This window comes from Phoenix dactylifera, chromosome 9 (genome assembly GCF_009389715.1).
Source record: "Phoenix dactylifera cultivar Barhee BC4 chromosome 9, palm_55x_up_171113_PBpolish2nd_filt_p, whole genome shotgun sequence".
Taxonomy (NCBI): Eukaryota; Viridiplantae; Streptophyta; class Magnoliopsida; order Arecales; family Arecaceae; genus Phoenix; species Phoenix dactylifera.
Genome location: NC_052400.1, coordinates 10,714,422 through 10,740,206, shown reverse-complemented (window position 1 = coordinate 10,740,206; position 25,785 = coordinate 10,714,422). Strand labels below are relative to the sequence as shown.

The 25,785-nt window shown below is 46.6% G+C and overlaps 1 protein-coding gene across 2 annotated transcripts; it reads left to right on the top strand.

The window, feature by feature from the left end:
• The first annotated feature begins 3,548 nt into the window (after positions 1–3,548).
• On the top strand, positions 3,549–23,335 carry LOC103705682. Of its 2 annotated transcripts, XM_039129997.1 has the most exons (8): positions 3,549–3,993; positions 4,400–4,712; positions 4,809–4,917; positions 5,235–5,361; positions 5,473–6,213; positions 6,877–8,785; positions 22,367–22,459; positions 22,562–23,335. In XM_039129997.1, the coding sequence occupies exons 2-8, from the start codon at positions 4,514–4,516 to the stop codon at positions 23,029–23,031; spliced, it is 3,648 nt and encodes a 1,215-aa protein (XP_038985925.1). In that variant the 5' UTR covers positions 3,549–3,993; positions 4,400–4,513; the 3' UTR covers positions 23,032–23,335. The 2 variants fall into 2 exon arrangements, with proteins under 2 accessions (XP_038985925.1, XP_008787709.2); XM_008789487.3 differs by lacking the exon at positions 22,367–22,459 and having other exon boundaries at positions 3,552–3,993.
• The last annotated feature ends 2,450 nt before the right edge of the window (positions 23,336–25,785 follow it).

The window sequence follows — 25,785 nt, the reverse complement described above, 5'->3', positions numbered from 1 at the left end:
TGATTGGGAGTCTAAACACCTGTACTTTTTAAGTCCAAACCAATCAAGAATGCATCATATGTTTACTAATAATTTGGAGCGCAGAGCATCCTAATCGGTTCCTTAATAATAAGCGGCGACATACTAATGAAAGAATCAAGGATGACGAAGCATAGGATTATTTTCAATCCAGGTGTCAGAGCATCAGTATGGTTTTAATTTAGTGTCATCCCTACATCAATTTTCTTAAGGTACATATCTAATAGTATTATAATCCTAATCATGCTGCTGCTGGAATAAAAATGATAAGGGAATAATATGTTTGGCCAGGGTTGTTGACATGGCAAATTAGCCCGCATTGTTTAAGGTTTCTTAAAAGAAGTCAATTGGAGTTCAATGCATTCCTTCGGACCTTTTGCTGATTAATGTTACTTGTGGTTTGAACTAAAGGCAAGTCTTTTTGTTCTTACCCAAATATTCATTCCTTTTGACTGCTTAAACCCAATTTGGTTTTGTTTGCCTCTCATGCTCCTGGTCGAAGCTTCTTCCGAAGGCCGAGTGGATCAGCTGTTGGTCCAACCTCACATATAAAACAGCGCTGGAACGTTACATGCACCATTCCTAGTAAAGTTCACCAAGACCAAGGAAGCAAGATAGCTCCATTCACAGGCAGGTATGTAAGTTGTTATTGTCCATCCTTTGGGATAATTGGATTTTCCTGAAACTTAATTGTAATAGCCCAGTACCTCATTCAAAATGGCTAGCCGGAAGATATTATTTGGGTTCCTTGATCTTGTATAAGTACCTAAAATCTACCCAACGAATAACTAATGTGGAACTAAACACATGCCCGCACGGGTCCTCACAATAATGCTACTTCTACTAGCTTATAATTGAAAGAAGCCAACATCACACTGATGACTGGATGAGGTACATCTGAGCTACTGGAAACTTCGCATTCTTGCTAGCTAGTGGAGATAATTTATTTTCCAAACTTAACTGGCATAATTATGGACTCCAGTAAAATCAAGTGTTCTCTAGTTTCATTTTGCATGCAGTGCCATTTGGTGTTTCCTGTAAGAAAGAGCCGAAGTAAGCTGATTTGTTGACAACTTCAGCATATTGTGACTCCGGCTATTGAACTATATTTCAATGCTGAGAAAAAGAAATATTGTGCCTAAACAAGCTAATCTTCACTTATCCCCCCAATTTAACCATATTTATTTCCTTTCTCTTGCTTCTTTAGCAACCAAGTACACATGTTTTCAGATGAGTAGGGTTGTGAAATATAATCTGTAAATGATAAAATAATTAGGTTGTTGGATTTGGTTTGAATACAATTTGTATGCATATATATAAATGTTTTATGTGTCAATTAAGATTTAATTTGTTGACAGATACTCTTTATATTTACTTTTGGCATGTCTAGTTATTATAAAAGTGAGCCATCGACTTAATTAGATATTCTAATGATTGGTCATCGTCATTGGTTACTATTAAGCAAAAATATATTGTTTGAAAGAACAGGCTATGAAATTGAAGGTCCAGTCATGCGGAAAGCAGCACACTAGGTAGATCTCTAGAATTCTATAAGTAACCTGATACAAGCAATAGTTAGGCATATGTTTTATAGTTATTGGATATTCGAAAATGAATCTTAGCCCAAATTGAAATCGATGAGAATAATTTAATTTGAAGCTAGTTATCTTCTCAGTATATCAAACTCACTTGTGTTCACAATTTAATAGAGAATTCTCAATCCTTAAGTAATCTTTGATTTGGCAATACTTGCACTAGTCACCATTTCATGAAAGTCAGGCTCCACAACAATTATGCTTACCGCAACTTTTTTCCATTAATCGAGTTGCCTGTCCTTCGATATTCTTGTCACACATTCTTTTGCACCTTATATAGTGAACCAGCCACATCCATTGAATTCACAACATAATTCAAAACTGAGACCAATTTGCATGGAAGCTAGAGTGCCGGTAAAGTAGCCCTTGATGGATGTCTCATTATGGCAGTAAATTGATCGACCGACCTAAACGAAAACCATCATAGAATTGATAAACCCAGGGTTCATGTTTGGGTCCGAAAATTTGAGCCCTAAAGTAAGCTCGAATGAAACAAGCATAAGAATGTCCATCCAATGCTACAACCTATCCAACCTGATCCAATTAGCAGGTCATTTCACCATATATTATTGACATCGAATCAAATACGAGCCTAGAATTTGGACCTAACTCCAAATGAAGTCTAATAACTAAATAATTGATGGAAATCACTTTTCTCCTTTGCGATATAATGTTATGGACTATGCATTTTTGTATTATAAAGTACTATAAAACAAGATTTCCTTCTCTAAACAGTGATGAAATGACTAAATGACAGCTGTTTTAATAAAATAATAGCTGTTTTTTTAAGTACGTAAGTATTATGTTACAGTACCACCATCCGCATGCTTTTTATTCTCACCGTAGTATATGATATGAGTGTCTCCAAGCCATCTCTATCAGAGTAGCTAGCACAAGCCTGGCAATGATCCTAAACGAGACCTTTTTGTTTTTGTCACATCCCAAAAACCTAGTTATCCGCTGTCAGTGGACTAGGCTCTATTACCAGCCAGTCCTTCTTAAGCGTGGGGTCTATTTTTGCAAGCAACAAAGGCTTTCCTGCTACCATAAAGAACTACCATTTGATTTCTTTTTTTCTTTCAAAAAAAAAAGGAAAATAAAAAAAAAGCTACTATCATTTGGTTGGGACCAGTGGCGTGCTGCATTCCAGTGCAACTGTGCAAGTGGATATTGGAGTCCAATTTGATCACCCTCTATATATGCACATTGATCAACAACAGGTTATTAGATAGGGCAGGAAATATAATTCGGGTGAGCCCTGCCATCTGTTCTTAACTTGTTGATTAACTTGTTGATCAATGCATGTAAATAGTGAGACATGAGCTTAGTTTTTTTTTTTTTCTTAATTTTATTTTGAAATTATGCGACGAGCCCCATCAGACAGTTTTTAATTTAGTTAGAGATTCACTCCATCGAGCTAAATTGCATTCATGATATGTTATATTTTTTCAAAAATTACTAGTCATAATTTTGTAATATAGTGCATCTGATCGTTGGAATAGAAATTTCAAAAAATTTATACAATCAGAAAACTTTAAACGTTTTGTATTATTTTTTTTTATATTCGAGTTAATCTATTTTTGATTCTTCTCTTTAACAATCCGGCATGCGGTCAAAAAATTCAACTTTTAAAATCTAAAAAATTCAAATTAATGAATTTTAGACATCAAAGCTCCAACCATAACCTCAATGTTAGTTGGCTATAAATTGGATTGCAAACGGGTCGGATTCATAAATGCCCAATCCGTTTCCCCTTATCCAATTCCACCTTTTCTCTCCCATCAGCGGCATGTCCTGCTTTCCCACCCTCCCCTCTGCGCCTTTGCGGTAACAGGTGTCTCTACAGTAAATTAAGCTCTTCCGATGAAGAGATCAAGGGTGAGAGAGAGAGAGAGAGAGGAAAATCACACAAAATAAAAAGCTAAAAGAAAAAGAAAAAGCCTTCCAGAATCCAGAGAACCTGTAAACACTGACAGCGAAAGCTTGCTCCTGAGGAAAACTTCTTCTTGTTCGTTAGGATGAAATAATAATAAAAAAAAAAACCCTAACAAGGTCGGTTGGGCTCTTCGTCTCCCACCTTCTAATCTCTCTTATTTTAATCCCTTTTTCGTCCCAAAGTCCTCCAACATTCGAATTCCTGGTGAATTAGGACTTCCGCAGTGCGATTTCTGGCACTTACCGACCCGTACTTCCACACAGCGGATCGCTCGAACGGAATTTCGTTGTGGTAATTTTGTTCGAAACAAAGGAACCTAGCCTGACCGGCGGGGAATGGAAGGATTGGAGGCTGCCGGGCAAGGGAATCGTTCGACGAAACGATTTTGGAGTTCTGTGAGAGAGTTGGAAGTGTCACGTGATCGAATTTGAACAATCGAGAGCAGTAATTCTAGTTTTTCTTTGTTGTTTTCCTCTTATTCTTTGCCCAGTTTTGATGAACTGCACTGTTTCCTGGTTTTGATGAAAAGTTCGAAACTTTAGCATTCATTATGCTTCTTTTAATCCTTTCGGTGATTTCTAGTTCAATAAAGGTTCTAGAGCTCGATTGGCAGGTCGCATTAGCTTCCTCTTTTTTCTTGTCGATTTAAAACTCAGACAACCATCTGTGCTTCTTAGAAGATCAAAATGGAATATTACAATGGCACATAGTAAAACTGAAGTTTATTTTTTAATCATATACTGTAGTTTTTTTTTTCCCTTTAAGACAGAATTCCTGGCTTTTATGATGTTCTTATTCTTCTCTATCTCCAGAATTCGAATGATCAATCGTAGTATGGTTATCTGTCCAGGTTATGGTGGTGGAACATGCCGCAAGCTTTTGGGTAATGGATAGCATCAGTTTGGTGCACGAGGAAATGGGAAGGATGGAGTCTTTCTGAGAGAAAGCGGCACGGCTGTGAAAGATGCCACCTTCGCCAGTGCTGCGGTTCTCTCCTGGGAGGGAGCGTCGAATGGAGAAGGCTCACAAGAGGGGCCGCAGTTTTGAGAGCGGATTTCCTCTCAAAAACAAAGAGGATGATCTTGCCCTGTTTAAGAACATGCAGAACAGGGAAAGGGATAACTTCTTGCTCCATACTTCTTATGATTTCGAAGACTCTATTTGTAATTCCCTCTGTTCTCTAGATAATTCGTATGACAACAATTCTTAGTAAGCTAAATTTATGTCTTCACAATAAGATGAAATTTATTTCCTTTCAGCCAAATTAAGAGACTCTTCGGATTTCAACTTTGGCATAACCACCATTCCAGTTCGAAGAGAGAGCAGTGACCTGCTGAATGCAGATGCTGGTAAAAATGACTATGACTGGTAAGTTGTATTCGATACTCAGACCATTAAATATTTGTGATTGCGTCTTAGTCTTCTGTGTAACTGTGGAGAACTTGCTTGCATTCTTTGATCTGCATTGAGCTCAGACAATAGCTATTTGACTTTTTGAAGTATACATAGAATTGAAGCGACTCAGTAAAAGAAACATTAGACGGTAAATACGCTGTAATTTTCTTTATCGCATTTTTCTTGCATTCTATACCCACTATTCTTACATGAGTATTGAGTAGAAATTTAACTTTCCATTAGTTTTTTCTCTAGTATGGTTACAATGGGGTGATCCTCTGATGGAACAGGCTATTAACTCCACCTGACACTCCTCTTTTCCCATTCTTGGATGATGATGATGAACCTCAACTAGCCAAACTTTCTCAGAGGGGAAGGCCGAGAGCTCAACCCGTTCCCATTTCAAGATCATCCATGGTAGCTGACTAGCACCTTATCGAGCTTCTTGTTATTCCTGGAACAAGCAGTTCACCTTTTTCACTGCTATTTCTTTTGCGAGCATCGTTCATATCTTATCTTTGACTGCAGGCTGACAAGATGCACAAGACAAGTAGAAGCAGTGCCAGTCCGCATCGACGAAGTCCATCTCCACGATCTAGTCATAGTGTAAGTCAGTCAAAAGGAAGGTCATCTTCTGCTCCTCGTTCTAGCCAGTCTCCAGTTTTGCGACCAATCACGCCTACACGAAGACCCTCTACTCCTCCAAAAAAACCCTCGTCACATACTCCAAGGTCTTCAACTCCCATGTTGCAGAGGTCAAACTCTGGTTCAAGCTGGCAGTCATCTTCTTCAGGAAAAAGGGGAGCATCTCCCGTAAGGACAAGTCGCGGAAATTCAGCTTCTCCAGAATTACGAGGATGGCAACTGAACCTTCTCGGTTTCTCTTCTGATGCGCCTCCAAACCTTCGAACTTCTCTATCAGATCACCCAGCATCACATAGAAGAGGTTTGCCGCCAGCATCCAGAAATTCATCATCAAATTCTCGAAGGCAATCGATGTCACCAACAGCATGTAGAAGTGCCAGTTTGTCACACTGCCAAGAAAGAGATCAGATGAGTTCCCACGGTAGGGGCTCTGTAGCATCTTCAGGTGATGATGTTTTTGACTCTCTGCAGTCAGTTGCTGTTGGTATTTCTGTCAGCCCGACTGCAAAAAAATATGGAGTTGTAGGTAATAGCAGAGCTATGGCATTTTCAAAGAAACCATTAAGAACACTTTCTGCAAGTTCTGCCCATACAAGATCCTTTGATTCTGCACTTCAACAGATGGTAAATATTTTATATGTATTTTTATTCTGATTACTGTTTGTCACAAATTATCCATATTAACAAAACCTAAAACACCGAACTATATTTTTCTCATTTGGGCTAAAAATGTTTCTGTCAGGGTTACTTTGCTTTGTATGATCCTTTGCTTATCTCACTTTGACTCGGAATGCTGTGTTTGAACATAGAAAAGGGGGCATTGTAATTTTTTAGACGTCTTTGTCATTCATGTCTATCCTTATGCGTCTCTGAAAAGGCTGACCTTAATGTGCGCTGGCTTAGACTTGAAATTCACCTAACTAGTCACATTTGTTACTGGTATTCCACTAATTTGTGGATAAACAAAAACACATCAACAGCAGCAATACCAAACAGACCCTTAGTTTTTGCTTGATCACTTTTAAGTTTTAGTTCTTTATTTTCATATTTCTTGTGGAACAGTTCCCTGAGAAATTCTTTGCGATGTTTCCAACACAAAAGGGTTGTGTTCACAACATGGTCTGTCGCAAATTTCAGGATTCAATCTCCTTTCAAAAGATCATGGACATTCTGGCTCTTCTTGAAAGACCATCAGCTTATTCTTGGGCTTTGGTGATATCACATGTTTTTGTTTTCTTGCTATATGTTCTATTCTCACAAAGTTTCTTCTTAATTTATGGTTTTTAGGAAAATCACAAAATTCCCCAGAACATGTTCAGGCCACTTCTATCAAGTGCGCCAGCGGCAAAGTCCTATGTTGGGGAAGCCAATAATCTACACCGTGCTATGATCACCAAGAATTCTTCACTCATAACTAGCAAAAATGCAAGTTCCAAGCAAACTACCAGTATTGCTCATGATATTGTTAGCAACAACTATGACCAGAATTATCTGGCCAGTGGTTGGAGAAAAATGCAAGATCTTGACTGCCAAGAAGAAGCTTTTATCTCGGATAAGGTGCATGAGATGGTTGATGGCCTTGGGCACGAACTCTGTGCTAAAAAACCTCAAAATAGATATGAAAATCTTGATGGATGTTTGCCAGCTAAACTCAATTCAGAGGAGTTTGAAAAATCAACTAGTAACCTTGGAGATGCAGTGAGCATTAAGCCTGCTTTTGAATCTTCATATATTGCTGGTGGCCATTCTGAAGGTCATTGTCATGGAATGATAATTTGCTCTAGACGTGGGAAAAACTTCTCTATTGTGGAAGTTGATGGGAAAACTGATGTTTGTAAAGAATGTGCTCGAAAAATTTCTACAGGATTAGCTGAAACTACTGCACTCATGACTCTGAATAAAGCACTTCAATCTGAAATGCCTCTTGGGACAGATCAACTGTGTAGCAAGCTGCAGCTTAAAAAGGGGATGACTGAATTGTCTGAGAAGAATAGTGGTCAGGCTGTGCTTGATCAACAGGAAACAGACGATGAGCAGGGTCCTGATTGCATTCCAGATAGTTTGCCTCTTCAGTTTGTGCTGGATGAAAGGAAGAAAGTACCTGCTGAACAGAAGTCAGATGATCAGCTAGAAGAAAATGCTACCAGGTGTCAAGATAGCAAATTCAATAGATCACAAGATAGTCCCCACCAAAGCCTAATGATTGATAGTCTTGATGGAACAGGTGCATCTGTACTTCTATTGCAAAGGTCAAACAGCAGTAGGTTGAATGGTATGCGAGGGAGGTCATTTTCTGCTAGAAATATATTTTGTTCCAAGCCTTCTTTTGTGAGTGATAATACAAGTGCCATGATATGCAGCAATGAAAGGGATAGTTCTTCAGCTTCTTCTGTTGATCTGCGATCATCTGGACAAATGGAGGTTTATGATCAACAGCAGTTCAACAGCCGGAAAGGAGAGAGAGAAAATTTGAGAAGCAGTTATGATGCAAAAGCTCTAAACACTGGTCTATCACTTCCAAGTGTTAAATTAAATTCCCATGAAGCTCTGGTTCACACCAACAATAAAGCTAAAGAAAATTTTAGCAGCTCTGCTGGAAATCTGGAATGTGAGGCCTTAGGAGAAACAATGTTAGTCACTGAAAATCATAATGATTCTTTGGAAACTGCAGAATTACCTGTAAACCGATCCCCATCTTTTACGCAATTTCTTCATGACAGGGGCATCTTTGTTCATGCTGATTGCTGCAAGGATGTAGATGCTTCTGCTTCTAAACTTTTGAGTCACCCACAAAGTAACTATTTGCATGGTATTCCAACTGCAGATTATTCAAATGATGAGGACTGTGTTTCATGTGTGAGTGATGAAATCATCCACGAGAATCATAGGAGAATAACAGATAAAGAAAAATCAGCTGATATTTCAGAATCCTCTATAATCGAGGAAGAATATAGAATGAGTAATTTCTGTAAACTTGACCATAATGATGCTCCCAGACATAGCTCTTGCAACATGAACATGAGCCTTGATAATGATCATGACTGCTTACAAACTTCACAAATAGAGCGTACAGACTCTTGTAATACAAGGGTGTTAGAGGCTTCTTGTGAATATACTGTTTCCACAACATCAGAGAAGGATGTGTTGGCTTTGGCACCAGATTCTAGCATTATCGATCATGCTCATGGTGTCTATGGTATGTATTTCCTTCCTAATTTTGTTATTCTTATATTATATTTGCTTCTTGACCTTTTTCCTCAAATCTTGTTATTATTTTCTCTTGACTAAATTTTCTACCTTTTATGTTGCAAAATATATATGATTCTGCAATTGTTTCTCTCGATGCCAAGTGAGCATGTTGGAAGTTTGTGATAGTTAAATCTATCCTAACATAGTATCGTCATTCATCTAGTTATTCAATTTTGCTATCACCATAACCATAACCATCCACATTCCCAACTATTTGGGATTGACTTTATGGATTGTCATTCACCGAGTATTCCTATTTAGGGCTGATGTTATTCTAAGGAATAGGAGATGCCCTAACATTCCCAAGGATCAAATTTGGATCCATTTCATAGTTTTCTACAGCTGATCTTTATTTTACACTATGGATGCTAATATATCTTTTGTTATAACATCCAATTTCTCTAAAAATAATAATTAGATGATAATCTGGACCTTGACATAAATATGATATGGAGTATATGCTTTTGCTGAGGGGTTATTCTCCATGTCTTTGATCTGTTAATATTTCCTCAAGGTTACTTGTGCAAATCTGCATTTAGCCCTCACAAGTAAGATCCTTCTGTAGAAGATTTTTTCCCCTTTTCATGTATTACAGCAGACACTGTCATCTGTGTTGCTTGATGAATTCTCCATTTCAAAATCCATCTTCATTTCTATTTGGTAGAAGCTTTGACACTATTAGTATGAGATAAGTTTCTGAACTCAGTTGGTGTATGCAAGGTGATCTCACAAATATATCACTTAGTTAAAAAAAAAAGCAAGAACTTTGTGGACCCTTGGACTTGGAAAGCATCTAGACTAAGATTGTACTAAGAGAACGAGTCTTTAACCCCTGTTTAAGTGAGGAATTCATCATATAAAGCTTTGACCATGAAAAAAAATCACTCTAGTAAAGCAAATATTAATTTACATTTTATGTAAGGGTTCTTTCTATCCATTGTGGTGACTTGGATATCCGTAGCATTAAACTTGCCTAATTCTTGTGAATGGACTATTCTTCAGATGAAATTGGGACAAAAATGCTACTTGAATTGAGTACTACTACCTAAATTGAGAAAGCACCATGATGTTATCATGTATGTTTGTCTCTCTCCTTTTTTGTGACTGCTATGTTTCATGGCACAAGTGGGTATTGTAGAGACTGTTCATTATGCTCTTTAACATGTATTGTCAAAAAGCAGATCTTTTATCATACCCTACCTCCATTAGAATGGCATGAATGAAGGTGTTGGGAAAACATTTTGCTATCTCCAAAATGATGCAGTTAACTGAACATATGTTTTGTTGTTCTGTACATATAAGAAATAAGTTTGAGGTATATAATGTTGTCCGAAGCATGCTATGGTCAATGCTCTTTTTAGAGTAGATTTCACCTTGCCTTGGTGGAAATAGTTACTTTTGATCTCCTCCAAGATACAATGCGTAGGTTTGTGAGTCATAAGGTGCATTCTAGTAAGACCAATCAAGTGCAATTTGAACTAGCTTAAGCCCAAATGCTGAAGAAAATAATACAAAGAAAACTCTAAAATTCAGGGATGAAAGTGAGGAAATTTCTCTTCTTCCAAGCAGGTATTTCCATATGCTTCTTTAGTCTCTTTTTCTATCTATAAGCCACTATACAACTCCTATTTACAGAATTCAAAAAGGTGCAAACCAAAAGATAGGATGCCTTAGAAGCATTCTTCCGTGCACTATTATTTTTAGCAAGGTATCCCTTCATAAAGAGAAGCGTAAGAAGATGCACACCTCTAAGGATGCATCTCTTGATATGGTGTCCTTTGGATAACCACAAAATCTAAAAAAGATGTGTCTAAGCACCCTAACAAAAATTTATGCAAAACAATATAAAATGAATATGTAATTTTGAATCACCATAAAATTAAAATTAGAAATTATAAACTATTAAATCCAACAATTGCCGACTGCAAAGGTTGATATACATTGTTGGCTCATTCACTAACATCTAATGCTTTTGAGTTCAAGTGTTTAGCTAACATTGTATCAGAGGTCAGCTTGTTGGATGTGATGCATTCAGATCCTCTAAGATCAGTTATTTATCTAATTAACTTGGTTTTCATCTTGCCTTATTCCAATCTCCATTTGCATGCACAGACTTCCCATATTATACAATAAAAAATTCATCAAATTCATTCTGACTAGCATTCCTCGCCGCTCTAGAAATAGTCTAAACTCATAGGCTGCAGTCTCATAACCACACATATGAGTTTTTCAGGGTATCATGCAATGGATAGTGTTACGGGGGAACTAAGCCGCCATGCTCCACGTGACCGGCACGCGCGCCCATGAAGACTACGGCTGTCCTTTGATCCAGCAATCCGACCCCGAGTCGGACATCTTCGGCTCCACAGCCCGACCTCGAGTCGGCTGCCCTTCGATCCAGCAGTCCGGCCCCGAGTCGGACATCTTCGGCTTCGCAGCCCGACCCCGAGTCGGCTGCCCCTTAATCTAGCAATCCGACCCCAAGTCGGATATCCTCAGCACCGCAGCCCGACCCCGAGTCGGCTGCCCCCTGATCCAGCACTCCGACCCCGAGTCGGAGATCTCTTGATAACGACAGGCTGCTTCCCAGAGGCACGCCGAGGCCTCCTGCTCCACTACTCCCTGCAACGGCTGTATCCGATGCTGTTCCACGATCTCCTGTATCAGCCGTACAAAGCGGAACTCCACTACGCCCTGTCATGGCCGTACCCAGCGCTGCTCCACGACGCCCTGTAACGGCCATGTCAGTGGCCACTCCATCGCGCCCCACGATGACAAACCCCCCTGAGAGACCCCCCAGCCAGGTATATATGCGGCTGGGGGGAGAAGGGGGGGTAAGCAATATCTTCCAGAGCACTCTCTTGCTTGCTATTATCATTTCTCCTCCTCCTCCAATCTCCTCTGACTTGATCGTCGGAGGGCCCCCGCTACCCCAGTGGTGGTGCGAGGCTTGCTTGCAGGTTTTCCAGTGGAAGGTGGAGCACAATCAACATCGACCAAGGCAGCTCAGACGGAATCCCCGTTCACACCGCTGTGCCAATCGTTCTCGGTTTGGACCACCAGCAACAGTTGGCGCTAGAAGGAGGGGTCTGATCTCAGAGCGATCGTAATGGCACGGCGAGGTGGTCGTGGAGCTTCCAATGCCTCCGGTCGCGGGGCCTCTCGCGCCTCCGGCCGGGAGGCCGCTGCGTCTCCAACACATTCTCAGCAACACTCCACCATTCCACCCCCCATTCAGATGGTCGAAGCCGCTCAGTTCGACCAGTTAGCCCAGCAGGTTCGCACCCTCGCGGAGGCAGTGCAGAACCTGCAGGGTGTGATGTCTCGAGCGCCACAGCGGGCCCAGGAGCCGCTGCCCCCCGAGCGCTCACCTGTCTTCCTCAACCCGCGCTCCTTCCTCTCCCATGGGGAGGAGCGCCGGCGCGAGGAAAGTTCTCGAGCACGGTCCATTCTGCCAGGACCTTCTCATCGAAGCTGCGCGGGGTACGAGAGGCGGACCCGGGCGCGTTCTCCGACCCCCCAGTCCTCAAGGGGCCCGCACTCCAGTCGGTCCCCCTCGCGCCGCTCCTTGTCTCCCACCCACCGGTCGCGCTCCCTGGACCGGCGGGTGGACGATCTCCACAGACAACTCCAGGTCCTGAAGGGCCACTCCAAAGATCTCTTCGCCGACTTGGAGATCTCCTCCCAACCGGCGCTTGCCTCGAGGATCCTGCGGACCCCAAATCCGCCGGGATTCAAAATGCCGGCGATCGAGCCCTATGACGGGGCGGCGGACCCGCGGGATCACGTGGAGAGTTTCAGGACTCTTATGCTCCTCCATGGAGCATCAGATCCCCTCCTCTGCAAGGCCTTCCCGGCGACCCTCCGTGGCCCAGCCAGGGCGTGGTTCGCCGGCCTGGAGGCTGACTCTATCCAGTCCTTTGACCAGTTCACTCGCCTCTTCATCAGCCATTTCGCCGTCAGTAGCCGGCGGCGATTGGTTTCCGACTCCCTCTTTGATGTCCGGCAAAACGAGGGAGAAAGCCTGCGGGATTACCTTACCCGCTTCAACAAGGCTACATTGGAGGTCCGGAACCTGAGCCAGGAGGTGGCTCTCTCAGCCCTGAAGCGTGGCTTCCGGAAGGGCAGACTCACCTTCTCCCTGGACAAACGCCTGCCGCGGAGCTTTCCGGAGCTGTTGTCTCGGGCGAACCAGTATGCAGACGCCGAGGAGGCAGCCGCCCACCGGAACAAGGAGGCCGCCGAGGCCCCTCTAAAGCTCGGGAAGAAAAGGCGAAAAGAGGCACCCCAGAGGAGGAGCCCGACGCCTCAACATCGGCGCAGAAGCCCGTCACCGGCGAGGAACCACGGCGCCCCACGCCCTCGTTCTCCGCACCGACGCTTCAACCGGTACACCCCACTCCTGGCCCCCCGGGCCCAGATCCTTATGGAGGTCAAGGGGCGGGAGAACCTCCCGGTCCCGAGGCAGATGAAGAAAATCCCTGGGAGGAGGCCCTCTCGGGCGTACTGTGAGTACCACCGAGACCACGGCCACGACACCGAAGACTGCTTCCAGCTTCGGGACGAGATCGAGGCTCTCATCCGCCGAGGGCGTCTCGGTCGATATGTAAACGACCGACGTCCCCCCGCAGACCCGCGTCCGGCCGACCCGGCCCCTCCGGAGCCTCGGGAGCAGAATCGACCCGTCGCGGGCGTGATCCATACTATCACTGGGGGCTGCCCCCGGCCCGAGAGGAACGCGGGGGGCTCGACTGAAGCATCAAGGGCAGCCGTCGCAAAGAGGCAGAGGGTCGGTAATGTAATCACTTTTTGTGATGAAGATGTAAAGGGGGTTCAGACCCCCACGACGACGCCATGGTGATCTCCCTCACTATGGCAAACTATGATGTAAGGCGTGTTCTTGTGGATAGTGGAAGCTCAGCTGATATTTTGTTTTACGAGGCCTTCCAAAAGATGAGCTTGTCCAGACAATTGTTGCACAAAACATCCACCCCCCTCATAGGATTCACTGGAGACGCTGTCTCGGCCGAAGGTGTCGTTGAGCTGCCTGTGACTGCGGGCGTTGCACCCGCAGAAGCCACGGTGCGGCTCGGGTTCTTGGTCGTCCGTGTTCCCTCGGCCTACAACGCTATCCTCGGACGACCCGGACTGAACGCCCTTCGCGCGGTGGTCTCAACGTACCACTTGCTCATGCGGTTCCCCACGGCGGCCGGGATTGGAGAGGTCCGAGGTGACCAATCGACCGCAAGGCAATGTTTCTTAGCAACTCTCAAAGGGAAGAAGCCCGTAGAAGCCTTAAGCGTCGAATCCCTCGACGCCAGAGACGAGGTGGCCTTGCGGCACGGGGGGCCGGCGGAAGGTGTGATCGAAGTTCCCCTCGAGGAAGGTCGCCCGGACCGGACGGTCCGGGTCGGCACCAATCTCGACCCGGGAGCTCGGGCTCGGTTGGTGGAATTCCTCCGAGCCAACGCCGATGTATTTGCCTGGTCGGCGGCCGATGTACCTGGGATCGACCCGGAGGTCATTTCTCACGCCCTCAACGTCGACTCAACCCACCGACCAGTAAAGCAGAAGAAGAGACACTGTGCCCCGGATCGGATCCGAGTGGTCGACCAGGAGGTAGATAAGCTCTTGGAGGCAGGATTCATAAGGGAGGTCAGCTACCCCGAATGGCTGGCAAATGTCGTACTTGTCCGGAAGGCGAGCGGAAAGTGGAGGATGTGCGTCGACTACACCGACCTGAACAAGGCATGCCCCAAGGATAGCTTTCCGCTTCCGCGGATAGACCAACTGGTCGACGCGACTTCCGAATATCAGCTGCTGTCTTTCATGGACGCCTTCTCCGGCTACAACCAAATAATGATGGCTCCACAGGACGAGGAGAAAACTGCCTTTATAACAGACCGGGGGCTGTACTGTTACAAGGTAATGCCCTTCGGTCTGAAGAATGCTGGCGCCACTTACCAGCGCCTCGTCAACAAAATCTTCAAAGAGCAAATCGGCCGGAACATGGAGGTGTACGTGGACGATATGCTGGTGAAGAGCCGCCATGCAGACCAGCACATCGCGGATCTGGAGGAGACTTTTGCCACCCTGCGGAAGTTTCGCATGAAGCTGAACCCAGCGAAGTGCGCCTTTGGCGCTTCGGCCGGGAGGTTCCTCGGTTTCATTGTCAACCAGCGGGGGATCGAAGCCAACCCTGACAAAATCAAAGCCATCCAAGATATGTCCCCTCCGACCAAAGTGAAGGAAGTTCAGGAGCTCGCTGGGAGGGTCGCCGCGCTCGGACGATTTGTGGCAAAGTCGGCCGAACGCTGCCAACCGTTCTTCAAGGTGTTGAAGCGCCCGAAAGACTTCCTTTGGACGGCCGAATGTCAAGTGGCATTCGACCAACTCAAGGAGTACTTGGCATCTCCTCCCCTGCTGTCCAAGCCGCAAGAGGGGGAGATGCTCTACCTCTATCTGGCGGTCTCCCCAACCGCAGTCAGCACAGTACTGGTTCGGGAAGAGGCAAAGCTCCAGAAGCCTGTGTACTACATCAGCCGGGTCCTACGGGATGCCGAGACGCGGTATACGAAGGCGAAAAAGATCGCCTTCGCGCTGCTCCTTAATCGCATTCTTTGTGCAGGACACTCCGGGTGGCACGTACCCCTAGGTCCACATATCTCCGCTCGCGCCCAGGTCGCGTCCGCCTCGAAGAACGCGCGCATCGCGGCCGCTTAACTGACACTCCTCGCAAGCAGCAACTGGCGATCCGATTTCCCAGGTAACGCATCAATTAGCGTTTAATGCCCTTCTGGTGTTCCCCAGGCAACGCTTGGAGAAGAGGAGAAACACGATCGCAGCTGACCACGGAGAAACCCCGTCGGGCTGCAAGCGACAGGCGCATGGCCAACGAGCGGAATTTCCCGAGGCACGGCCCTCGGATGCCAGGCTAACCCGATGATCATCCCGGGAGCAGACTAGCCTGAAGCCCCGACCGGTCGCCTTGGCTTGCGCCAGCCTTGGCCGACCAACGAGCGGAATCTCCCGAGGCTCGGCCCTCGGATGCCAGGCTAACCCGATGACCATCCCGGGAGCAGACTAGCCTGAAGCCCCGACCGGTCGCCTTGGCTTGCGCCAGCCTTGGCCGACCAACGAGCGGAATCTCCCGAGGCTCGACCCTCGGATGCCAGGCTAACCCGATGATCATCCCAGGACCAGACTAGCCTGAAGCCCCGACCGGTCGCCTTGGCTTGCGCCAGCCTTGGCCGACCAACGAGCGGAATCTCCCGAGGCTCGCCCCTCGGATGCCAGGCTAACCCGATGATCATCCCGGGAGCAGACTAGCCTGAAGCCCCGACCGGTCGCCTTGGCTTGCGCCAGCCTTGGCCGACCAACGAGCGGAATCTCCCGAGGCTCGGCCCTCGGATGCCAGGCTAACCCGATGATCATCCCGGGAGCAGACTAGCCTGAAGCCCCGACCGGCCGCCTTGGCTTGCGCCAGCCTTGGCCGACCAACGAGCGGAATCTCCCGAGGCTCGGCCCTCGGATGCCAGGCTAACCCGATGACCATCCCGGGACCAGACTAGCCTGAAGCCCCGACCGGTCGCCTCGGCTTGCGCCAGCCTTGGCCGACCGACGAGCGAAATTTCCTGAGGCCTAACCCTCGGATGCCTGGCTTAGTGCCGGAAGAATTTTCTGAGGCCTAACCCTCGGATGCCTGGCTTAATGCCGGAAGAATTTCCTGAGGCCTAACCCTCGGATGCCTGGCTTAGTGCCGGAAGAATTTTCTGAGGCCTAACCCTCGGATGCCTGGCTTAGTGCCGGAAGAATTTCCTGAAGCCTAACCCTCGGATGCCTGGCTTAGCGCCGGAAGAATTTTCTGAGGCCCAACCCTCGGATGCCTGGCTTAGTGCCGGAAGAATTTCCTGAGGCCTAACCCTCGGATGCCTGGCTTAGCGCCGGAAGAATTTCCTGAGGCCTAACCCTCGGACGCCTGGCTTAGTGCCGGAAGAATTTCCTGAGGCCTAACCCTCGGATGCCTGGCTTAGGGCCGGAAGAACTTCGAGAGTCAGGAGTCGGCAAGACGCTGCCAAGAGTTAAAAAGAAAAAAAAAGAGGAGGACGAAAGCGAGATGAAGAAACATTCGACTTGTATTAATTTTCATTGTTTCAGGGCCAAGGCCCATACAATTTGGCAAAACGCCGACATACAAAAAAAAGAGGACAACGAAAGGTACAAGAGGTCAGCTTGGAGGAACCCCCGGGTCGGGAGCGTCGGGCTCGTCCGCAGGGGGTAGGGAGGCGGTAGGAGAATCAGCAGGCGATGGCGCCGGAGAGGAGTCGAGAAGGGAAATCCCACTCAGGTCAACTTCGGGGTACTTAGCCGACACCCTTGCCAGGCCCTCCTCGAAGCCTAAGATGAAGGATTCGGACCCCGCGTCCGACGCGTCACGGACGAACTCGTCAGACTGACGATAGGCCCGTACCGCCTCCGACATATCACGGGTGAACTCGGCGGACTGACGATAAGCCTGTACCGCCTGGCGCCCGATCTCCGCACTCTTCTCGGCCAGCGCCGCCTCTGCTCCTCCGTAATCTGAGCCTTATCCTCCAAGACCTTCGCCACAATCCGGTCTTCAGCCTCGGAGGAGACCCTCAGCAGATTAGCCTGAGCCTCCTTATGCTTCGCCTCGGCAGCAGTGCGAGCGGCCTCAGCTTCCTCCAGGCGCGAACGGAGCTCTTGGTCGTTCGCGCGGGACCTCTCCAAGGCTGACTCCAATTCGCCCAGTTTGGCTTCAAGAGACCGGGTTCGGTTGCGGGCGCTGTCGGCAGACCGCTGAGCCTTCTCCCACCTCTCTCGATAGTCCGCGACCTTCCGGGACTGCTTTTCAGCTCGTTCCTCCGCCTTCTTAACCCTGCTTTCGAGGCCCGAGGCGACTTTGAGTTGCTCCCGAGCTTCCAACAGTTGCTTCTCGAGGGCGGCGAAGCCGAGTGCCCGCTCTTCGGCCTCCCGGAGCCTCGCCTCGAGGTCCCCGGTCGTCCTGCCCGCCACAGCCTGGCCTCCCTCTTCCACTGCTTTCAGTCGGTCCTCGGCCTTCGCCAGAAGCCCTGCCTGTTCCTTGTAGCACTCCTCTAGACGGATCATGTACTGGGCGAGCTAAGAGATAGGAAAAGTGAGGGCGTCAGGCGGAGAACAACAGAGCTAATAAATGGTGAAAAGCGGCCAGAAGAACACTCACCGACATGAGACAGACGCAGCTGGCAGCCCCGACGTCAGAGACCCCCAACTCCCGGACCCGCCGACGGTCCTTCTCCAGCAGCACTGTTTCGATGAGGTTTCGGGCGCCATCGGTAGTGAAGGCCGACCCCGATTTCTCCCCGGAGCCGGATGGTGGTTCTGCAGCCTTACCCTTATCCATCGCCTGGGGAAGAGTCCTGCTGATTGTGCTCGGGGCGGGGGTCACTCCAGGAATTGATAGGGCCCCGCTCGGCCGGGGCCTCGGCGCGTCCCTCCTCGAATCATCAGGAGCCGGCTGAGTCGAAGGCCGGGCCGGGGACCGATCACGTCCGACCCGTCCGTCTCGAGCGGGCTCGGATGATACCTCCGGAATAGCGGCAGTCTCACCACCGGAGGGCTGATACAGCGTCAGCTGCCGGTCCGTGCCCACGGCGTCTCCCTGATCGGTGGGCCCGGACTCGTCGGTCGGCGTCGGAGGCACCTCCTTGCGGGACTTCTTCGCCGGCGGGGCCCCGCTCGGAGGAGCTCGTTTCCTCCTCCGGACCGCTTCCAGTAGGGACGACCTACCAACAGCCGGTCCCTTGTCCGACCGCATGACGTCGTCAATCTCTGCAACAAGAACGAGATGGTCGGGCTGAGAAACCGAAGGAAAGAACGAGACGAAAGAGGAGAAAAGAGTCAAAAAAGAAATGGTGGCGGGCTCACGGTCGGTGGGGACCGAGCTCAGACCGACATTCACCAAGGTATCCTCGGAAATAAGGCGGGCCACCGGGGGGAGCTGGCCCTCGGCAACCAACCCCTTCAAGGCGGCCAAGCCATCGGATTCCTCCCTCGACAGTCTCGATAGGCCGATCGGGGACTTCATCGGCGTCTCCCAGGTCGCCCTAATTTTCCAAGAGGGATCTACATCGATGAAGAAGAAACGCTCCTTCCAGCCGTGAATGGAGGAAGGAGCCTCTTTGACGAGGCCGCACCCTCGCCGCGCCGCAAAGCACCACCACCCTTTGTCCTGGGGGTGGCCACTCAGGCTGTAGAACTCCCAAAAAACATTCAGAGTGGCGGGAATCTCGTGCATGCGGCAGAGAACCTGGAAGACCGTCAGGGCACGCCACGAGTTCGGCACCAGTTGCGTCGGCGCAACTCTTAAACCCCGGAGTACCTGCACGACTAAGTCCGAAGGGGGAAAGCGGAACCCGGCCTGGAGAATGCCCTCATTGATGGCGATCTTCCCTGGAGGAGGATGGGACATCCTCTCCTCAGGCCCCGGGAGCGTAACGTTGCAGGCCTCGGGAAGGTGGTACCGAGCCACGAGTTTGTCTAAGTCTTCGGCGACCAGCTCCGACTTAATGTGGTCTGCTCTCACTTCGCCCATTCCTAATGGCCAATAAACCTACGGTCAGGACGGGGACAAGAAGGGGGGAAAGACCGGGACGACTGGGGTACACTAGTACAAAAGGAGAAAGTATGGAGAGCCCTAAGTAGAAGAATGGGGTAACTCACCGGAAGAGAAGGAAGAACGGCTCCGAGAGCGTCAAAGGAGAAGCAAGCGAACAGTCCGACGGCAACAACGGCAGCGCAAAGGGGAAACTCGAAAATGTCTGTAAAGAGGAAGACGGGCGGGGGAGGGCCCCCGGTTAAATAGGCGGAAAGGCGGGTGATGCCTCGATGACGCCAGAGGACGCCTGGCCGCCGAAGGGTCGCTCGCGCCCCAAAGGCGAATCGACACCATTAAGGAAGGATGTCCGCCGAAATCCTCAGACTGCCAGGTCAGCAACAACCGCCATACGCCATAAAGAAGGCGGGGAGCTCGAAGCGCGCGCGCCTCTCCGAGGGATGGCGGCAATCTCGAAGCATCACTCCCTTCACCCGTTCCCCTTCTGGTTCCAGGCTCGGAAGTGGGGGGCTACTGTTACGGGGGAACTAAGCCGCCATGCTCCACGTGACCGGCACGCGCGCCCATGAAGACTACGGCTGTCCTTTGATCCAGCAATCCGACCCCGAGTCGGACATCTTCGGCTCCACAGCCCGACCTCGAGTCGGCTGCCCTTCGATCCAGCAGTCCGGCCCCGAGTCGGACATCTTCGGCTTCGCAGCCCGACCCCGAGTCGGCTGCCCCTTAATCTAGCAATCCGACCCCAAGTCGGATATCCTCAGCACCGCAGCCCGACCCCGAGTCGGCTGCCCCCTGATCCAGCACTCCGACCCCGAGTCGGAGATCTCTTGATAACGACAGGCTGCTTCCCAGAGGCACGCCGAGGCCTCCTGCTCCACTACTCCCTGCAACGGCTGTATCCGATGCTGTTCCACGATCTCCTGTATCAGCCGTACAAAGCGGAACTCCACTACGCCCTGTCATGGCCGTACCCAGCGCTGCTCCACGACGCCCTGTAACGGCCATGTCAATGGCCACTCCATCGCGCCCCACGATGACAAACCCCCTGAGAGACCCCCCAGCCAGGTATATATGCGGCTGGGGGGAGAAGGGGGGGTAAGCAATATCTTCCAGAGCACTCTCTTGCTTGCTATTATCATTTCTCCTCCTCCTCCAATCTCCTCTGACTTGATCGTCGGAGGGCCCCCGCTACCCCAGTGGTGGTGCGAGGCTTGCTTGCAGGTTTCCCGGTGGAAGGTGGAGCACAATCAACATCGACCAAGGCAGCTCAGACGGAATCCCGTTCACACCGCTGTGCCAATCGTTCTCGGTTTGGACCACCAGCAACAGATAGACATCTTCCTCAATTGGCTATGAGGTCATTTAGGGCTAAAGATCTCTCTTACAATTGCTTTGGCAAGCACTTTATCAAGAATGATTGAGGAGTAAGTATATCTAAGCTGTTTTAATGCTTCCCTAATCATATTTAAATAAACCGCATGTTACCCATTGAACATTTGTATTGGTATTCCTAATTGGTAAGCTTGGTCATCATTTCTTGAGTGATTAATTATTGGGCTTCTGTCATTTCTCCTTAATTTTAAGTTGCCGTTTTCAATTTCAGTATCGATCTTGATATCTTTCAAGATTCTAAGTAAATTTCATATAGTTTTTAGTCTAATCAATTTCTCCGTTACTCATGAATCATTAAAACAACAAATTCCAAAAGAATAATAGTATTCTATAGAAATTTAATACAAGTATGAAATGTGGTAATATTTCATTTGCATGTAAGTTTTTTTCTTAGCGATCACAGCAATATATTTTATCTTGACAATGAAGTATAGAATGTATCACAAGTTCAATTAATAAATACCACCAATTAAATTGCCATTCAAGAACAAAACAATGTAGTTACTACCCGCACATCAAAGATAATAGTTACTTATGGTGATTAACATAAATATCATTAATGTTGTCATGATCAATAATATCCAGCATAATAAGCCTCTATTGCAGCCTTGTGTGATCTTGTTTAGTGCGTGGAGCGCAAAAAGTAAGCTAACATAAGGCAAACTCCTGTATAATGGGTCTTTCCATTAGGAAGCACAACAGTATTCCTTTTCACTTCAGGTCCTCTCTAAAGGAAGTTAAAATGTTAATGATGAGGAGATGCCTACTGGTGGTCCATAACACATTCCAAATGAAATTGAGCCATAAAAATGCTTAGATGGATACTATTCAAACTAATCCTCTTCTTCAATAGGATCTTCCTCTTATTTATAACCCTCTTGAAAGGATTCATCATCAAAATGAATCACTATTATTTCAGAATAGATAGGGACATGGACATATATTGGGAGACAAGTTATCCTACCGTGTTCAACTAATTCCCAAAATAGTTTTTCTCAAAAGAAATGCATATTTTGGGTCATCAAGTACATATTTAGTAGACTTAGGTTCAATTCTGCCCAACATCAGAGTTATAGTAAAAATTTGATATAGCAACAATAAGAACTTTATGGTGTAGGTTCAAATCAACTTTAAATTTGTTGGGAATGATGTTTCTTTGGTGGAGTATCAAGTAGAAGAGGATCCATTCAGCTAGAATCTGACCAATCATTTCTCAAGTTTGGTTTCATTTAAGGAGCATTTTGGTCCATTTTGTAGACACTATATCATCATTATTATTTGGATTTCCTTCAAAAGGATTGAAAATAGTGGAAGAGAATGCACTATTATGCTTCTTCATTGAGAGTACTATTACACTTTGCATTGCAGAGTTTTGGTTTATGTTAGCTTAATTCTAATATTTTGGACATTGAATGATATTCCACAAGACATTGGCTAGAGCCTTCTTGTCCTAGAAATTATTTATCGCATGGTTTGTGTATCAGAACATACCAGGTGCATCATATCATACCGTATGTACAGGGACAGGACTAGGTACACCTATTGTGCCAAGTGTTGGTACCAAGGGAGTGTATCATATTGACACACAGTACAGTACATACCAGTTGATTACAAGTACGGGGACCAACCAGTGCTTGAAACCAGTACTATATTCTTACCAGAATTTGTATCTTTAATGTTGTTGGGTCTAATTGCATCTGCACTTGCATTTGACAGAAAAATCAGATGTGTGGACAGTAGAGGATCAAAGAGAACATATAGAAGAATCGACTTTAATCAAGCATGAGAACCAAAGGGGACAAATGTCAGGAAGTATGACTCTGGAAGAAGCAACTGATACCATACTCTTCTGCAGTTCTATTGTTCATGATCTGGCCTATAAAGCTGTGACCATCGGGATAGAAAATGAGTTGATGCTTAGCGAGGCCTCCCGCCCTACAGTTACTTTACTTGGAAAATGTGTTCGTGACCAAAAGGACTTGCAAAAGATTTTTAGAAGATGTACTCCAAAATCACATAAAGCGAAAGAGAAAAGGATGAAGGTTAATACATTGGCCCCATCTTTGGATTTGGAAAACAATGCAAATATCGAAGAGTCCACGCCCATCCATTCTGAGGTTACAATCCAAGCCAACAGCATAAAACCTCCAGGGTTGGAATCAAAGTGTAGCTGTACCATAATGTAGGGGGCTCAAGTTCCATTCACAGCATATGCTCATGACAACCACCAGACAGCTGCTCTTTTACTTGTAGAGATCTATACTTTTGCAGGGAAATCTATACACTCCATTCAGATTTATTTGTATAAACGATGATGTGGTCATGTAAATTTATCTGTTTTTTTTTGTTTCTATAAGTTACACAAGAGCGAATCAGAGGTTTGTAGGGGTTCCTGCCATTTTTGGTTTCTCTTTCTGCTTTTATTGTTCACTTGTAGTTTGAGCTACTCTTTTAATTTAATTTATTTCTTTTGTAATCTTTCTGCCATTCGCCAGTTTCTGTTCTTAAATTTACAGTTCACCGAGTTTTCCATTTTTATAGTTTGGTTCTCTTCTTACGCTCATACCAAAACTAGGATATTTTTGACAAAGATAAACCCATGACTCAAGACTATCACATTATAACAAGTTACATTCTAAACTCATAATTTGCTGGATTTCAGCTGATAGATTTGGAGTTTTTATATATGTCCAAAAAAAACCTAAATAGTACCTTTCAGGTAATTTTTTTAGATGGTCGTGACAAAAACTCCCAAGTAAGGAACATATAGCCCGGTCAACAGATTCTACACCATGACCGCAAAGAGCGCATGCGGAACAAGCGAGGTTAGAATGCAGTGAATGCTAACGTCTGTCCAACCGTATCAGAAGTCCATGGCATGCGGACCAGGAAGGGAGCAAAAGAAGGGATGTGCACGATGCTTACTTCGTGGTTGACGGCATTTCAGATCTGTGAGGTGAGGAGGCAAGCGAGGAACAAGTGCTTACAGCCTACTTTGGAAGTATTGCAGACCATCAGAAAGCTGGTCCAGGCCACTCTCTTTTTGGCCAAGTCATCTCCTCTTAAGAGCCTGCCTTGAATGGCCAACCACGACTTTGGATGGGAATCGTAGTCTCCAAAGCAGCTTGGCCCGCCCAGAAGCACGACCGCCTGTATCGAGGAGGTTGCTGTAGGATTTGACGGTGAAATGGTTGTGATGGGTCCCCCTCCATTGAAAGGTGGTGTTTTGATCTGGGCTGTAGTTTGCCGACAGGAGACTTCCTACTTGCTCTCTCTCTCTCTCTCATTTAGCTTTTTGGTGAGGTGCTCCAGCTAGAAGATGGTAGCGTTCCAGGCGCAAAAGCCCTTGTTCGCAGAATGTTTTGGAGGGGCTAGCTGGCGAATAGCGAAGTTTATTAGTGGGTCGTCCCAAAACTTCAATGCGACGTTAATATTTGTGGTGGTAGCGAGAAGTGTCTTCGAGAGCAATACTTTTTGAGGTGGTAACATTCGCCGCCACCAATTTTTCAAGTAGAGCCATGTTCATTCGTCGCGGATCTTTAATTCTCCTGTTAATGAGGCAGCGACCTTCCATGGGTGATGAGGATCTTTTCCAAAAGAAGGATTCGTGAACATGGTCAACCTTTTGAATCACCCAAGTAGGAAGAAGGAAACATTGGGGTATGTCAGGTAGCACGCAGTTAACCAAGCCGCCATGGTTCGTCCTCTTCTCCCTTGACCTCCTCCCGCTGTCAAGCTCTCCTTCACCACCCTCCGCTGGCTCTCCATCTCCTTCATCTACCCTGCCAAGAACCTTCCTGGGCTATCTAGTTCCACCAACAGGATCTCATCCACTGTTAAAATATTTGCAGGAAAAAAAACAAAGAGAGAGAGGAAAAATAAAGAAGAGAAAAGTGCTTTTATTTCCCTATTTCATCATATTCGGTACATCTCACAAGATTATATATACTCGTGTACGATTCTATATAAGAAAAATAATATAGGCTGATATATTACTGACTAATATAAATTGTTATGTGATCTTTAAAATCACTCTAACAAAATTATGCTAACAAAGAAAAATAGTATATATTGATATAGAATCATGCTAATAAAAAAAATTTTATGAGCGATGCAGATTGTTACGTGATCTTTAAAATTATATTAACATCTATGTCGATTATAATCTAGATAAGCTTTGTGACACCTCCAAGGTTATCCACACCAAGCATGGTGGCTACCGGATTCGGATCATGGTGATCGAAATTGCTGGCAACCAAGTTTACGACGTTCACCACTTGCAGGTGGCGATGCACATCGCATGCTTGTGGCTGCAGGAAAAAAGTAGAGCAGCGTGTCGTCTCGAATATCTGCTCGAGGTAGCAAACAGAGAGAGTGGCATCAAGCTCGGCCTCAATCTGGGGCATGAGGGTCGTCCATGATCACAAATGTCAAAGGAGGTAGTGACGGATAGGGAGGCGGTGGCGGCCGTGGAGGAGGAATGGTGGAGAAGGAGAAATTATTAACTAGACCCGATTTAATAGCTCAGCTATAAAATGGGCCTATAGCAGCTCAACACGTCAACCCATATTTTCCATTTGAATAGAATACCTATGAAATAAAAAACATAAACAAATTGTATCATGCGTCCTGTTATATCGCTTCAAGCATTCCAATCCGTTTCATCCAGTCGAAACCCCTCCATCCCGAAGGCTTGCACGAAAACTGTCACACCCCGAACCCATCACCCGGATCCGGCACGCGACCGGCCGCATGAGCCCTAGAGCAGTGCCCTAAAGATCATGCAAGGCCTAAAAGGTACAATAATTCCAATAATTCCAATATTTCCATAAATACCAAAATCAATGATTAATGTAATTCAATCAAATCCAACCAAAATGTACTGAATGATTACATAAATTCAAATGTTTATAAATAAAAGATAAATTGACTTCTAACTA